Source organism: Necator americanus, chromosome IV, assembly GCF_031761385.1.
Source record: "Necator americanus strain Aroian chromosome IV, whole genome shotgun sequence".
Taxonomy (NCBI): Eukaryota; Metazoa; Nematoda; class Chromadorea; order Rhabditida; family Ancylostomatidae; genus Necator; species Necator americanus.
The window spans coordinates 31,444,977-31,461,741 of record NC_087374.1 but is presented as its reverse complement, the minus strand read 5'-3'; the positions used below and the strand labels follow the sequence as shown (position 1 = coordinate 31,461,741).

The 16,765-nt window shown below is 41.7% G+C and overlaps 1 protein-coding gene across 1 annotated transcript; it reads left to right on the top strand.

Annotated features, from left to right (window-relative positions):
* Positions 1-172: 172 nt before the first annotated feature.
* Positions 173-15,363, top strand: RB195_003360 (uncharacterized protein; the record flags this gene model as incomplete). The annotated part of the gene is made up of 38 exons (XM_013446852.2): positions 173-257; positions 325-551; positions 629-719; positions 1,028-1,145; positions 2,438-2,547; positions 2,604-2,787; positions 2,883-3,002; positions 3,057-3,229; positions 4,489-4,643; positions 4,815-5,048; positions 5,156-5,260; positions 5,317-5,463; positions 5,875-6,057; positions 6,122-6,298; positions 6,359-6,527; positions 6,586-6,665; positions 6,737-6,822; positions 6,889-7,015; positions 7,085-7,198; positions 7,489-7,681; positions 7,739-7,937; positions 8,062-8,158; positions 8,224-8,349; positions 8,406-8,573; positions 8,651-8,775; positions 8,827-9,016; positions 9,719-9,841; positions 10,223-10,342; positions 10,618-10,780; positions 10,832-10,921; positions 10,988-11,250; positions 11,308-11,404; positions 11,464-11,690; positions 11,753-11,938; positions 12,003-12,104; positions 12,159-12,321; positions 15,176-15,253; positions 15,308-15,363. 38 exons carry the CDS (start codon positions 173-175, stop codon positions 15,361-15,363), a joined length of 5,451 nt encoding a protein of 1,816 aa, XP_013302306.2.
* Positions 15,364-16,765: the final 1,402 nt, after the last annotated feature.

The window sequence follows — 16,765 nt, the reverse complement described above, 5'->3', positions numbered from 1 at the left end:
GGTTTTTTTTCTTGCTTTCTCCGTGCATTGCCTCTTCTGTTAACATTTGTTCTGCTTCCAAGGATAGCAGCTTACTTTGGAAAATAATCATGAAGTGGTTTTTTTTAGGATATATGCACTGACAGTTGGGGATTTTATTTGCTGTCAATGATCGATTCGAACAGGAGCTAGAATGTCGATTAACTGTGAAGATTCTCCTGCTGAAGATCATTCGTCCGTTCCTTTGCAGCCACCAGTCCCCGCTGACCTCCTGCCAGGTGAGCACCAATAAAGGCCTCATTTCTTCGGAAAGTTACTTTTTATACGCTTTTTTTCTTCTTAAAGCTGGACCTGAGCCTGACGCGCCTTCTGAAGTTGAACGAGAATCTTCTGAGGTTGTGCCATCGCAGGATGAGTTCGGACAGCAAAACGCTTCTGAAGCTCCGTCTTCCGCGGAAAATTTTGCTACTTCATCACCTGTAAAAAGAATAGTGATCGCTGACTCCGACGATGACGTGACGGATGATGAGGATGTCAGCACACAGGATCCAAATTTGGATTGTCGCCTCAGGGTACATTTTAAGAGACTGAATTTCTTTTAAGAGCAGGTTTTTTTACTATTAAATTTTTATGTCGTTACACTTCTCAGGAACACGACTATGCCGTGTCAAGCAATTCCCATTTGGAAAAATTACCTATTTCCGATGAAGGCTTTCCCGAAATGCCAGGATTATCTGAATGTAAGTTAAAATGATGGTCAGACGAAGTATTTACTTTGGATCACTTCCTATTTGCTTATTCATCTCTAGTTTTTGGATAAGAGGTGTTGAGGAATTGCATGCGAGTAATGGAGCGTATATAAAAGAAAGGCATGTGGTATGTGGTGGTACGTGGTGTGAACGAATAAACATTGGGGAAGGTCTAAGATTTGTCGACAGTTTGACTGTATTTTTTTCGAATCTACACATCGCCCACATTCCTTTCACCCAGTTACTTCCTTCTCATTTGATATATTCTGTTTCAGCGTTAATTGTGATTTCATTTATAGTTGACTACTCGCCGGACCACACAGGAATGACTTCTGAATCGCACATTTCTAACCGTGTGCCCACTGTTGTCTCATCACAGTTGGGTTACGAACAAAGAGAGCCAAACATTATTAACAGGTATTTGATATCGCGCATGTTATGTTTTTTTTTGGGTCGATAAAAGTTGTTTCCCTGAATTGCATCACTCTTGTAGCTTCCTTAGTTGGGTTTTAGTTGCTTTTTTATTACAACTTATTTTATTTTCTGGAGGTGGAGTTTGACTGTCAGCTATATTTAGCGTGTTCAAAGAATTTCTCTATTTGAAGTATTAAATTACAAATAGTTTTTGATAGAAAAGAACTATTATTTGCATATGTAGTGCTCATGTCATCATTATATACGTGTTCGAGTTTCACTTGGAATTTGAATGATGTTGCATTAAGTATGATGTGTCTGATTGGGAATAATCTGTTTATTTTCGAGGTTCACATTTATTCGGGCGTGGCAAGGCAGAAGGAAGATGCAAATTTACATAAAGGGATAATTACGCAGCTAAATGTTCTATTGGCCGTAGCATGACCCGTCCATGTTTTCTAAAAGCAAATTCTTATGTAGAAATGTATCATGTGATCAATAAGTGCACAAATTATTGGGAGCTGTAGAGATGTCGCTTAGTTTCGCTCTGTGGCAAATCGAACTAGATAAATTAGAAGTTAGAAGTACCACGCCCACCCGCAATTCTAGCAAATGTGACGTAATGCTCTCATTCTGGGATAGAAAATTAATATGAACATTAGTGCAGTGTCTTTGTTCTGGATAAAACCTATGATAAGTGACTTTTTCCTCTCTCTGTTGTACAGATAAGGAAACTCACTGCATTTAAAGTGAAGTGATTGGTCATCCATATCGGACTTCATCGTACTTCTTGAACATTTCTATCTTCGTTGTATCAATAAGTGCAATCAATGCACTTAGTGTTGCATCAACCAGTGCAGGAGAGGCAATGTAAGCAGATAGTGACAATCTTCAAGATAGAGCTGTAAAGGTGGTAACATCGATCTGGTTATTTTCTACTAGATGCTCCTCACGAAACTGGTGATATTTGAGGGCAATATTTCCAGTCAATTTTTGCGCGCCAATCCTTTGTAGAAACTGTGTCTAATTACTTAAATTCGGCCAATCGCAAACTATTCACCCTCCATTAGATTTAACTTGGAACTTGCCTTTGCCTGCAGAATCTTAAGAAATAAACAAAAATTCCTGGGAACCGTTGTAAGTGAACAGCTAAAACAGGTTAACATTCATATTTGACAATGAATAGAAGTGTGAATTACCTTTAGGCTTAGAGAGGATTATGTTTAGGATCCTCCTCTTGAATGTTTCATTTTGTTGTCTCGATGCGATCTCAAAAACTGTTTCGAAGATTAAAGGTCACAAGCAACGTCTCGAGATACCGCCATTTATCGTACAACAGATTCTCAAGCTGGATATCTCGCTCGACCTGCACGTACATCTGTCCACACTCCCACCGGTTACCGAGGTTTGCTGAACTATGCTGTGCGCTTCTTTTCTGGGAAAACGACACATATGTTACAGCAGCTCCGGATCGAAACTTGGCTCATTCGCAACAGCCACACTTTCTCGTTGCTGGATATGGAGGAACATCCGTAGCGCGAAGACTTGTGACTGCTTCTGCAATGCCCAGTCCTTCGATGATTCAACAGAAACGGTCCGCTCCACGGATTGTACCTTCTCCTGCTGGACTCGTCCGACCTGCAGGGTGTGTTTCACCTTCGTTTTCTGTATAATGAATAGCTTGTGGGTTTAATTGCAAGAAGTGCTGTTCCATATGAATTTCGGAAATGTTTGTTTCAGGGCGCGACTGAGCAACAGCACTCCTCACTTGTTGATGCCACAACATGGACAACGACAATCTGCAGCGGCTGTGACGTCAACTCCCCCGGTACAACGGCAAGTCGATCCACCACCGCATCGGTCTGTGCTATATTCTTTTATTTAGGGGCTGAGTAAGAATTCCAGTTGTTCTAGGTCTTTTCATCAAGGATCCGACCCTCCTCCACATCGAGTGCTTCTTCTTCAGTCCAGTGGTGGGCCTCGTGTTGCCTATTCACCTGCCGATCCTAGTCAGGCTGCCTTAGCCAATGCTCCTGCTCCGCTTATTGTACCAGGTCGCGGCACGAGGCCAATTGTGCGTGGAAGAGGTATAGCGAAGACATAATCTTGTAAATTCTCCCATGAGTAGTAATCTATGAGGATATGAATCTGCAATCTCTAAAGTAATCTTTATTTGCTGTACCCAGAATAATGAATTGATTCTTTTCTGAATTTTCACATTAATTTATAGCACACATGCTAACCGCACACTTGAAACTACGGAATAGCTAAACTATTTAGGTTTTGTCCAACCTTGTGCATTTTGATCTTTGAGGATGAATTTGCAGTACCACCCTGTATATACACACTATAACAAATTAAGTGCACAGACAGATAGATCTACGTTGTTAGGAGGAACTCTCACTCAGATACGTCATAGAACGATGGTATTAAATAGTATATTGGAGGAAATTCTTTCTTCTTTTGGAAATATTTCCTTTATTCTTAAAAGGGATTCTCTAAGTGATGGAATTCGGTTCAGCACTTTTTATGTCTCTATAAAACTGATCTTCAAATGTGTAAAGATCCACATGGAACTCTTTAGCTTTAATTGGTTGCAAGATGCCACTCTTATTTATCGCTGCTGTGAAATATGTCGAATATGTGGAATCAAGATGTAACTAATCGGAAGACCTGACTCTTTTCATCAAATATTGTTTGCTGTTTGGTTGAGATATAGAAAAGGCATCTATGTTTTGAGTATACATCGATTTCTTAGGATAACATTCGCCATACCACTGTACCATTCACCTTGCCGAAGAAAGAAAAGTCAACATAGTACATGGCACCCTATGAGGGATCTTTTCCAAGTGAAGGGGCTCCAGAAAGTTGAAATGGATTCTCTCCTTAATCTAATAATTTATCTTTTTACGGCTAAGCAACCTTGGCCCTGGAACTCCAAAACACATACAACACCTTTCGTTATTTCTCATTATTATATATTTATTATGATATTTCTCATTAAATCCACCTATGGATTTCATTGAATGACGTGAAATTTAGTGTATTCCAATTGAGAAGTGGCAGTAAGCTTTTTCACAGTTTTTCTTTGATACAGTGTCTTTCATCAAGTCGTGATGATTATTTGTTCAGTTATTGCAGTGCATTATTTACAACGTTTTCTTTGTTACTTTGTTTTAACTGTTTTTTTTTTGGATTTAGTGTCCACTTACTTCAAACTCTACAGATCTGATCATTTAACTGTAAAAAATTTAAGTCCCCATGCGCTTTTCCTGATGCGCCTGATTCTATGTGTATTTGAAAGTAGTTTTTAATTTTCGCATGGTTATGAAATTTGACAACACAGGAGGAAACGCTTCGGGACGTGCCAAAAAAGAGAGCATAAGTGGAGTATCCGGTGAAGAAACTTCTCCAACTCATTCTCCACAGTCAGCATCTCGAATACCTCTTAGTGCTCCTCTCCTTGGGAATCGCCCTGCTCCTCTATCTCCTAGAAAACAGGTTCGTCATTGTTTTCATTTTCTTGTGAATGGGTAGACTAGACAATGAGAGAACGATATACGAGGTTTTGTAATTTCTCATTCTCTCATTCCAATCACTCCTCTCTATTTTGGCTCCACTTTTTGGCGCTCCGCAGTGTATTTGGTTTGAAGATTAATATTGCCTATCTAGGTTCACTTTTCTGATGGCGTTGGAGTGCCTCCCACCAATGCAACCTCACCTTTCCGCGTTGCGGCAGCCGCTCAGGCTACCTCGTTGCCCCCTCAATCTGACGATGATTCTCCACCACAGCAAAGTGCAATGCGATCACCTTCGAGGCTAACTTCTGCTCGATTACGTCCGTCAAGTGTTTCTATCACATCTAATGTAGGAGTGCCACCTACAAATGAACCTGCACCTTCGATGGTTTGTTTTCCCACTGTTCATGACAAGAATGAGTTGGAGTGTTCTATGTTATGATAAGTCTTTGCCAATAATTGCCATCACATTGTGGAGAAAAAAAGGACTTTCAGCGACAGACGCATGCTCCGGTGCCTGAAACTCCCCCTCTCCCCGACAACTTCGTAGACGATTCAGAATCTGGACCTCAACCTTCCCTTGAAACTGCAGAAAGCAAAGTTAGTTTAATTGTAGGGTTTAATGGTTTTTTTTGCTTCCAAAAATTCGTTTTTAGTGCTCCACCCTCCCTCCCGAGGTGATGGCTGCCGCAACTTCGTTGTCTGCCCAGTCTGATGTTAGTCAGCCACAATGGACTAGCAATGAATTTTCTGAAGACGATATTAAAGCGAAAATTGAGGCTATCAGTCGTGAGATTGCTCAGGTACCCAAACTGTTTTAGTTTTTGCTTGGGGTGGAACACTACGTGGTTCTCTGAAGTTAATAGCAAGTTCGTTTAAATTCAAGCATGCCCTATTTAGCAGAGAACAATGTTAACAATCACTCGCAAATTCATATGCCATGATTTGCTCTGGAAATGCGTTTTTAGGTGTTTTTTTTGGAAAGAAGCATAAAGTTGCGCGAAGCTCTCTCCTACTTATATGTTTGGTTTCTTTATTTCTTATCATATTTTACAAAAAAGTAGGCTCCTAACAGCAAAATTTGAGAAACTTCCATTCGCTCTTCTTCGTTGTAATGTTCAACAGTGGAACTGCGCTGCTCCTAGTCGTGTTCTTCGAGTTACTTTCTAAGTACAGCTGACTTAGACAAGACAACCTTTTGTTTCTATTTTCAGGAGTTAGAACAGAAGCGAATAGAAACCGAAGCTCAGGCGAAGGAGCGGAAGCGACTCGTCAGCGAACCTTCGTCCTCTTCACGTCGCAGATCTGGAAACGATGCTATATTCAGCGGTGAGGAAGGCGAAGCAGGAGGTCCAGTCTCTATTCTTTCTCGAGGACGAGGACGACCTAAAGGATCGGTTAGTTCTGAACGCTCATAAGGGATTTCAAAAATTGAGGAATCACGGAAAAGTCGTATTATAGGGAAGAATGCGATCGTCGCTGAGTAGTAGCAGCAGTGCAAGCGTTGCCGCTACTAGCACAACGCCTTCACATCATGACATCTCGGATGGTTCATTCACTGCACCGAGGGGTTCCGACTTTCAACCTACACGCTCGTCAGGTCGTATGGCAAGCCGAGCTAACGTTGCTAACACTGCTGTACGTTTTCTAAGTGTCTATAATCAGGACTGACATAATTATACACGTTGTTATCCCTAGGTTTACGACGGATCAATGGCTCCAGAACTGCCTCCGATATTGCCTCCTATTTCCGGAGCTCAAACGCTCCGTAGTGCGTACCAAAGTACCACTGCATCATCGCCATCTCATACGACAACCGCTCGTGCTCCATTTCCTACGTCTAATAGGTCTAATTATCAACAAAAAGGTAAAATTTTTTAAATCTGATACCGTCGTATGCTTCGGTAATGCTCTGAAGATTTTAGACATAAATGGAGTTTCTCCTAATGACGAGCTTGCAAACGTGAGCACAGATCCTAGTAGTGATGAGGAAGAAGGTGCAGAGGTAGAGCAGTTAGATCTCCTATAGACTTCAGTTGTTTGATCACATCATCTTGTGAAATGTTTTGTCTGCAGGAAGCTGAATGGGGAGACTATGTAACGCGGTGTCTGTGTGAAATGCAGCACAATGACGAATGGATGGTCGAATGTGAAAAGTGCAAGTAAGTGTCACCCTGACTAGTATTGTATAGATGTTTTCGCGTTTATTGATGACGTTGTCGTTGCAGTGTCTGGCAACACATGAAATGTATGGGACTTGACCCGAAAAAATTCAATCAGAATGATAGTTATCTGTGCGAGTTTTGCAAGCCTCGACCACTCAAGTGGACTAAGAAGCAGGCCCAAGAGTTGCAGGTGTGTTAAGGGTTACTTGATGAAGTTCAAATGTTTTGTTCCAGCAATTAGCACCAGTTTTTTTTTCAGTTAAAGCAGTTGAAAGCTGTGGCACGCGAAAAGGAGAGAAAAATGGCAGAGAAGTTAAAAAGACGGGAGGAACGAAAACGCGCCAAACTCAGTCGGCGACTCAAAGAGCGCAATGTATGTTTCCACTAGAAAACAGTTCATTTCCTCTTCATAGTCTGAAACGAAACGAGCAGTGCGATGCGCGAATTTGTGAAGAAATTCTGACTTGTATCTAGAAGCTTGCTAGTAATCGAAGTTCTTATTCCTCACGCTTGTGTCTGGTTTGTACGAGACATAAATTTGTTTCTGATTATGTTCTGCTCCAGACAGCCATTTGTTATCTGCCTTATCTTGACTAGTTTTGCTTGCGAATATGGGAACAGAGTTGAACAGAGTTGAGTTTGAGTGTATTGATTTTTCTTTAGCACACGAAAACACCTGCCAAACGTGGTCCAACAGCCTACAAAAAGTTCCAAATGATTCGTCGAAATGAGTACACGAAACGAGCTAAGCAAATGCTTGCACTGTTTGACACAACGGCTGGCGCGCAGAGCATTCTGGAGAATTCCCGTGACCTGAGACGTGGCAAACGCATGTTTGTTGCTCCAGATGTCGAAGGTAGTTCTCTTCAATTTGGATCTCTACAGCATCATATTATTGCATTCAAATTTTAAGGCCTCGTTGCAACCGAGTTCATCAAGCAAGATGATGTGATAATGGAATATGTTGGTCACGTATGTTTACCGGATGAGTGTCCGGGGAGATTACAGCGAGGTGCACTACAGCCGTACTGTGTACTGTATAATGGGCTTGGACAGAATCTACTCTGCATTGATGCTCGTCGTCAAGGAAGCGAAGCACGGTTTGCACGCAGGTAAGAATGGCTCTTTCTTAAAGTTAGTAATTCTGAGCGAAGGTGTTAAGGTACGTGGGTGTCTTCTAACCGTAATTGGTGTTTGTGGTGTTGGTACTGATAACCACATTCCTTTCCTGTTTAGGTGTTGTCGATCAAATTCGACTCTTAAGCATATTTTACTAAATGGGAACATCTACGTTATGTTGGTTGCCTCGGAAAAGATAGAAAAAGGGACAGAAGTTCGTACTCTTATTTTAATTCTGAGCTTTATTGCGTTGAAATAATTGAACAAGCTCATCTACAGGTCACTATCCCATTCGATTGCGACTTCCGCGATACACTGGTCCCAGTAGATTGTGCTTGTGGCGAAGACCCTAACTGTTACATGAAACAGTTCAATAACTCTTTACGTAGCAAAGCAACGTTTGAGGTACGCAAAATTTTTGTGTAAAGATGTTCGTGAAGCTACCTGACTGCATACTTCAGGAACGTGGCAATCACAATGTTACACAAAGTCCTTCGCAATCATCTAATGGCGTTAGCTCGGGTCGCAGACCAGGCCCTTCAACTGCAAAGGGTAAGTGCGACAGCCGTGGGCGTCCAAAAGGAATTGGAAGGAAGGAAAAAGTCGCTGAGGAAACACCTAAAAAGAAGGTATGTCCTTTGCCCACTACAATACATCTTATCTCCTAGTTATCCTTTCTCTTGAAATTGTGCATTTTTTCATCAAGGGTTTGCCCGGTCGAAAACCGAAGAAGATTGGTATTCGTCTTCGACGTCATTCTGAAAATAAAAACGCGAAATCACCCGAAAGCGCAAAGGAGCAGAGTGGAGATGGGGAGGCTTCTGATAACAAGTTTGTACAGTTTTTTGCTTCACTTTTTCTGAATAGTACATTAAGCTTCAGAGCGGAGGATTTGACCGAAGAGAAAACCGACCAACAGGGATCATCTACAGCTGTATCCAGCGAGATCATAAAGCAGGAGGATTTACCGAAGGAGGAGGAGACTACAACATCAACTGAAACAGAATCAGTTCAATCAACGAAAAAACAGAGCGGAAGCATGAAAAAATCGGAACCAGACTCACCGAAAAAGGTTTTTCTTGTTGTTGAATGATTGGTATTGATAATGTAACGTAAGGTTACTAGGAATCTTCTCGATGTTAGTAGAGAGATGGTGCGGTGCAAGTGGACATGTAGAGATTCTCGTTAGCAACTTTGTAATGTATCCCTACCACAATGACTTATTTCTCGTTATACTATATTGTGTTCATATAGAGTATCTTTGGCTATGTAGAATCAGCCAGCAGTTTTCCACTTCTTTGATTGCAATTTGAGTTTTCATAGTCCCCAGAAAATAACCTATTTACCAAAAATAGGAACATTTTTCCCAAGTAATGCGAGCTTACATTACTCTAAGGATCTATAAGACACGAAGGTCACTGCGATTAGAAACTGATATCGGGGTTGATCAACCGTTTGGGATGTCTCAACGCATTCGACTTCAATTCAGAATTGTTTGAGGTTTATGAAGGGGTCTGGACCACACATAAAATACAGATTTGTTTTGGTGCGCTATTTTATGCTAAACATTTGGATGGGTGGTATAAGTCATGAACGGGACTCAGGAATGACAGACATTAATCATGAGCGGGTCTTACGAATGACAGACTGGTTAATTCTTGGTTTTATTTGATTGTGCTTGTACAAAAAGGCCTGGCCACAAAGTGTTGCTTACAGATTCGTTAGAAAAAGAAACTTATTCTCGTTTCATTCCATCTCAAGACTGTTTTTATAGGAAGAACAACCCGCTGCTAGTAAAAGAAGGAGCAGCGCTGGGTCAGGTCGATCTTCTAAGAGGGAAGCTATCGAACTGAAGGAGGTCATGGACTACACCTTACCAGAGGACAGAAACAAGCCTGTAAGTGGCATTTGTAGACTACTATCTGCAGTAGCTTCTATGTTTTAATTTCATTTCTAGTCCGAAAGTTCCCGTTTTGTATTTCTGCGCAGTGGGTGTAAATTAATGCACTCCATAAATCAAACTAGAATTCGGGTATAAGGAAAACTTTTGAACCATCGAAACTAGAGTTAGGGTATAAGGAAGACCTTTTAACGATTCCCTATGTGCAGATATTACCTCAAACTGTAAATGGCGTGAGTGGTGTTCACTGGTGTTTTGTTGACCACGTATTTACTGCTACCAGTGAACGATTTTTCTTTTTCACTGCAAGGAAACATTACTGATAGATTGTTACTTTACTGATAGATCACTCCGGTTTGATAAAATGATCTTTCTCAGAGCCGAGAGGAACGTAAACTGCAGGCTGCTGTAGCGGCTTTCGAAAAGAAGCAAGAAAAAGAGAAGAAAAAGGCAGAAGCTCACAAAGAAAAGGAAGTGGTTGACACGAAAGACAAAAAAGTACGTCTAGTTATAGTTTTTGTAGCATCTCAGGGCCTAATTGCCTTACTTTAGCAACTCCACACACGCGTCACTTATTGCCTTCAAGCCAGTATCAGATTGTTAACTTACATAATAGAAAGTTGGAACTTTTTCTCGGGTCGAACTTCAGCTGAAAATGCAAAATCACCCTCTAATAGTATTGTAACGCTTACTAGTATCATTCGTCTTCACGCTTAGTTTTCCATGTGAATAATTTATTTTTACGTCTCTGATCCAAACATGTGCATTTTTAGGGTCCTGGTCGACAAACGCGAAGCAGCATTGGAAGTTCTGAAAGGCGTGGGCGAAAAGGATCGGAGCGAAGTATGGAAAGTTCTGTAAAAGAGAAGGAGAAAAAGACAGAATCAGCGGTTGAGCCACCTGCCCCCAAGGAAGGTCTTCGTGGCAAAAAGAAGAGTTAGTTTTTTTTCCTGTTTTAGCTGATTCTCTCTGTAAATATCATTCCAGGAGAAGAATCGAAGGAAAATGAAGTTGTCGAAGCATCCACTTTGGTCCAACCTCCACGAAAACGGTGGGCAGCAGCAGTGAAAGAGAATGGTGTGTTTCTCATTCGTTCTTAACCTTTTTACTTATTTATTCACACAACATTCACTGTTCCTTCAGAGGCTGCTCAACGAGCTTCTTCTCCTGAAGTGACCTCTTCTTCGTCCACCACTCCAATGGCAACATATGATGTTGTCGCAGCAGATTCTGTCAGTCCTAGTCCTAGCAGCGTCGGCGGAAAAAAGCTCTGGCTGAGACGACATGCTGCAGAATCAGTTAGCGAAGAAAATCTGCAAATAGGTGAAAACACTGCTCCTGAACAACCACTATCATGTGCAGCCGATTCTACAAGCGATATTGCTGGGGTTCCAACGAGAGTGCAGGTGAGATTACAATAAGCATTTCTTAATTTTCTAAGGCGTACTGAGATTAATCTGCAGATGAGTCCACCTCTGAAGAAAAGACGACATATGCTCGAAGCTTGTCAATCCGATGAACACGTTGCTGCTGCAGCCTTAGCTCAGATGGGATCAAAAGGTTGTTATTTATCTCTTTTCCGATAACATTACTTTTCATTGTCAGTCTTTACTTTATAGCGGAGGGATTTCGTTTTCAATGGAATATGGCGCTTCGCTCATCATTTGCGACTTTGGCTGAAGGATCAGGCGTAGACTTCAATTTAGCTGAATCGGTTCATAAGCCACTACCACTTCCAACTGTGCGCAGTAGTGCTACCTGTGCAGGTGCTGTCTCCGTGGACACTGCAGCGACGACGTCCACTGCATCGCCGTTACCGATGTCATCACCGGTTGAAGTAAAAAAGGTTGATTACTTTTATCTCGTTGTGCTTTACAGTTTTTGGACTTTTCGATATTGTGCTTGCAGGGAAAACGTCTAAGCTTGGAAGATTATAAAAGACGTCGTAGTACGATGGTAACTGAGACTAGTACTGCTCCATCAGGAACACCATCCACACAGACTACTACCCAATGTACCGATTCTCGAAATCGTACCGGAGATGTTACCAGCAGAATAACTCGTTCTTTCATACCATCAATGGATTCTCCCTTGGTAAAACTTGTTTGCTTTGCCGAATGCCGCATTCTACCGTGCATCAGAAATTCCATTTATTCAGGAACATAACACTGTTTTACGGCCGTTGGACAGTGACATCCCAATTCCAAAGCTCGGACTCCCCCCTGACTTAGAAGTCGTCAAAAAGATGATTCTTGAAGAGGTGTATTTAGTGTTTTCATATTTACATTTTTCGGTTATAATTCTCTTTCTCTAGTCTTGTCTTCCACCTCCACCTGTTCCTCCCCCATTGCCCGTACCAGCAGAAGTTCCGAGTGCTGCTATTGCATCGACAAGCGATATGTCTATCGGCTCAAGCTCTGAATCTGGCGAAGAGCGAATGTCACTAGCAGATCGGCTTGCGAAGGAATTCGGCGTTGGTAAGCAGTGATTTTCTTCGTTACTGATTTATTGAATGGTACTCTCAATAACACTTTCTTTTTGAATTTCAAATGTAGATTGCAACCTTAGACTATTGCTTTGTTATTCTCTCAAATTTTTGCATCCATTTTTAATAGTCTCATCGTTTTTCTAAGGGTGGGGTTGAATGTTTCAGTGTTATGTGGGGACCTTCGTTAGGAATCCGCAACCGATTAGATATGTCCGAATCCATGCTTGCAGAAGGCGCAGATCTGAACGCGGAATTAGAGACATTGTTTAACTGTCCACAAGCCAGTACAGTTTCACCACAATTTGCAGCATCATCGATGCCATACATGGTTCCTGATTGACAAGCACTGTGAGGTCAAAAAACGCTGCATCTCGCATTCCTCGAATTGGAGAAAGGATTCGATCGCGTTCCATATGAAGTCATGCGGTACGCTTTACGACATGATGATGTCCCAGAGGAGCTACTCAGAAGGGTCGAGATCCTCTACGCTGAGCCTCGAAGTCGAGTGCAAATTCGAGAGAATTTCCCATCTCTGTCGGCCTGCATTAGAGATCAGCCCTCTCCGTTGGTCTTCATAATCTTCATGGATACCATAATGTGAGACCTGAAATCTGCATCATGAAGACTACTCTGCGCTGATGAGGCCGTGCTGGAGGCTTAGGAAAGAAGAACCTGGAGTAACGAACACAGTTGTGGTGCGACAAACTACCAAGGTTTGGACTACCTTAACGTCAAAAAGAGCGAGTGCATGACGGCTGCCGTTTACGAGACTGGTACTGTTAGGACTGACGGTATAACACTCCGAGGACTGCCACCGCTGTTCGACGATCCCAAGTGATGGCGGCTTTGGAGGTTACCGCTAGAGTAAATGCTGTATGGCTGAAGTGGCGAACAACTTCTGGTGTGTTCTGTTACGAAAGGATGCCTGACCGCTTCAACCATAGAAACCATAGAAAGGTGCATAGAACTGTCATTCGGCCTGCAGCGCTCAATGGCGACTTGTGCTGACTTGCAACCAAAGAAGTTTCTCGTCGTCTCGAAGTGATGCAAGATTTTGCGAGGGATATTGGTGTCTCTCGCCTCTATCACATCCGCAACAATGGTATCAGACAGAGATTGAGCGTGGCTCATATAGCCAAAAAATGCATGAAACTTGCTTTCTGTGATATGGTCGCGTGCTACCGGGTGACAACTTAAGTTACTTTTTACCGGGTGAGTAAGATCGGCATAGACGTAGGTGTACCAAGAAAGCGACCAAAGCGATGGGCAGAGCAGCGCTGAGTTGATACAATTCACATTGGCATGAACCTAGGTGGCATTCACGCTGATCGAGCGCACGCCCTAGAGGAATGGCAGAATCTAACCAGAAAGGCGCACCCCACCGCCACTAAACGGGACAAATTCTGAAGAAGAAAAACTCGTTGTTTTTGTTGTTATTAGGAGTGTTCGAGAAGCCAGAAAAATACTCATTAAGCATAATTCGGGGAAGTACATAATTTTACTTCTAATAGTAATTTGCACAAATGCAGGAAAAAATTGGACTGAGAGCATCGCTTTTGTTTCTTTTGTTTCCTATGCATCTTTTTTTGCATGCGAAGACGAGTGGTATGACCCATTTGAACCTGTACATCTGGAATTTTTAGTGAACATTCGTCCAGGAAGCGACTGCATAAAAGTTACCTTCTTTAGATCTCTGTTTTCGTGCGCTCTCTCAAAATAGCATATATGACCACTGCTGTGTTTGTTGGGTTGTTTTTTCGTTTTGGCGCAAGAGTGTAGAGGATAAATTTTGGCTCGATGCTGCTTTCGAAAATCTGTAGTGTTGGTGTAGTGTATTGGGGATGGTTGTTGTTCAATTCTTTAACAGTTGTACTATTATACTTTAGTTATCATACTCAGAAAAGCAGTCTAGCCTTCACAAAGCGTCATACCAATTACTGGCATTTACTGGCACTCTGGCAGTGGTATTCTTCGAATCTCATTTATAAACAACGAACCATTCAAAGTTATTGAGAAATGAAAAAGAAATGTGAAGTTTGTTGCTCACAGCGACCACGTTGGATGTTCTGTTTATGTGTTGTATCAATGAATAGGAAAAAAAATCGTAGTAACTGTTTATGTTAGCTCCATTTAAGTTAGGTAATGGCTTAGGTCGAAAAAAAGTTAGTGTGTGTTTTCAAAAATACTTGCATGCTTCATTTTTTTCGGAAGCAGATATTGCTGCTTCAAAACAAGCCATTCGCTAGCCAAGCGGCGTTAAAACAAACCATTACAACTATTCATTAGTCAAACGACTTTACATTGTCATAATTTGAATTTTGAACGTCTTGGAAAAAAATGTTTTAGCTGTATAGGGGAGCAGCTTTTGTATATCAATAAATTTTTAATATTATTTTCAGTCCTGAGCAGTAAAGACAGAGAATAGGGCGTTGACGTAGATCAGACCTTTTGGTATTTGGTACCATTTCGGCAAACACTGACCTATCTCAATTATTTATTTACGCTCTGGTACTCCCAGCATGAAACTTTGCGATGACATACACTGCTGCCTTTTTCTATTCTTCTATTGCTGTCTATATCGATGGTAAAGTGCTGTGAGGGCTGTCCAACCCATCATTCCCATTAGTAGTCTCTGACTGCGCGCATCTTTTTTTAACATGGAGCTACGAAGGTTCCAAGGTTTCAATGTAAAGGATCTATGAGACCGAAAAGAAGAAGTGTAATTTTCTATCTCCGTAAATTATATCATATCCTAGATTAAATCGAATAAACCTATGTTATAGTTGTTTTCCCCTCTTTTGAGCTTATTGTGTCTAAACATTATATTCATTGTGTTCGTCTAGGAACTGCTGGCAGTCCTCGATCTCCTCCAAAATTAGTCTTCTCTACAGGAAGTGGCCATAGAGGAACTTCTGCCAGAGGTATTTTCCTGTGCTTTGCGCTTTGTATACATTCCTCAACCAAAACTGTTTCAGACGTACCACCCCCTCCTCCGCCAGGCCCGCGCCCAACTCGTAATACCCGTTGGTGATCTACCGGTGATCTCTCGTCCTATTCAAATCTCGTTTGCTTCGGCACGGTATTGGAATTCCCTCCAAGCCATCTACCTCGCCTTCCTCACGTCTTCGCGAATCCCGGTCCCTCTGTCGATATTGTTGGGTGCGCTCTTCCTCTTTTTACTTTTATTTTGCATATTTACTTTCAATATCGACGGCATCATATGCTGAACTATTACTTTCCATCAAATAAATGTTAGATGTGGTGCATACTTCTCTTGTTGTGTATGTGTGCATGATATTTCTATATACATTCGTTTATGTTCAGTTTAGTCTAGATTAGTTATACTGCATGTTAGATGTACATATTGCATTGATCTTCTCGAAAACCAATGCTGTATAAAAGACGTTTCCCAGCTCTTACACTTTCGCTCTCAAGTGACGTTTCTATACACCTTCTACAAGGCAAAGTGATACTCTTGCGCATTAACCGTTGATGTGTTTATGTAGTGTTGCATTTCATTTTGTCACTTCGGATGGAGAGCTCGCATTTGCCCTCGTGGAACGAGGTTCCTTCTGCATGTACGACACTAGTATGTTCTTTGACTACACGCTACTGAAATGTGTCTTAAATAACTTACTATTGCAATGTCGACATTTTAATAAAGTGAACAGAAAATTGATGGATTGTGTTTTACTCTATTCCGTATACACAGAACTGAAGGTTATACATTCAAACGAATGCAAATTTGAAAACAACACACCACAATTAGAGCGGAAAAGGTTTAGCGTTGTAGCCCAAACGTAACATACGAACTTATTCGTAAAATAGGCATTTTTCGTCGCTGAATTATTGAAAAATAGCAGTGCACTATCGATTTGCGTCAAATGCGTTCGCAAAGGGCAACGGGACCGCAAAGGGGCGATGCATGCATTACATAATAAGACTGAAAGCCGAAAGTTCTAGGATTTCCAGCTGCACTTCTTCACTGTCTCCAATGCGGTCCATCTCAATGTTTTGACAAAAATGCAAACTGAAAAAAGCGATAATCGCAGTATCGCGAATGAAATCCAAGCAATGGTTGGAAACAAATTTCTTTATGATTCAGAAGCAGGCTGGTTTTGTGCCTTCGGTCAGAGACCCTTCTGTTTCCATCAATTTTCAACGGAAACGATCTCAAGGCATCAGATGATATCCAGAAATATCTGTAGAAGCGGCGTAGTTGCGTAAGGGGCTGCGCTCGAAGCGGAGCGTTGGAACGAAAACGGCCTGCATCGAGCTGGGATCGTCGCAGACTCAAGGAAAGAATCGTGGTACTCACTCGATCCTAGCTGCTATCTCCACTCCACTCTCGGTTCGGTAAGTAATCAGAGATCGTAGAAATGAAAGAGTACGATGTGATATAAAAAGTTTGGATAGAAGGATTCCGTACATCC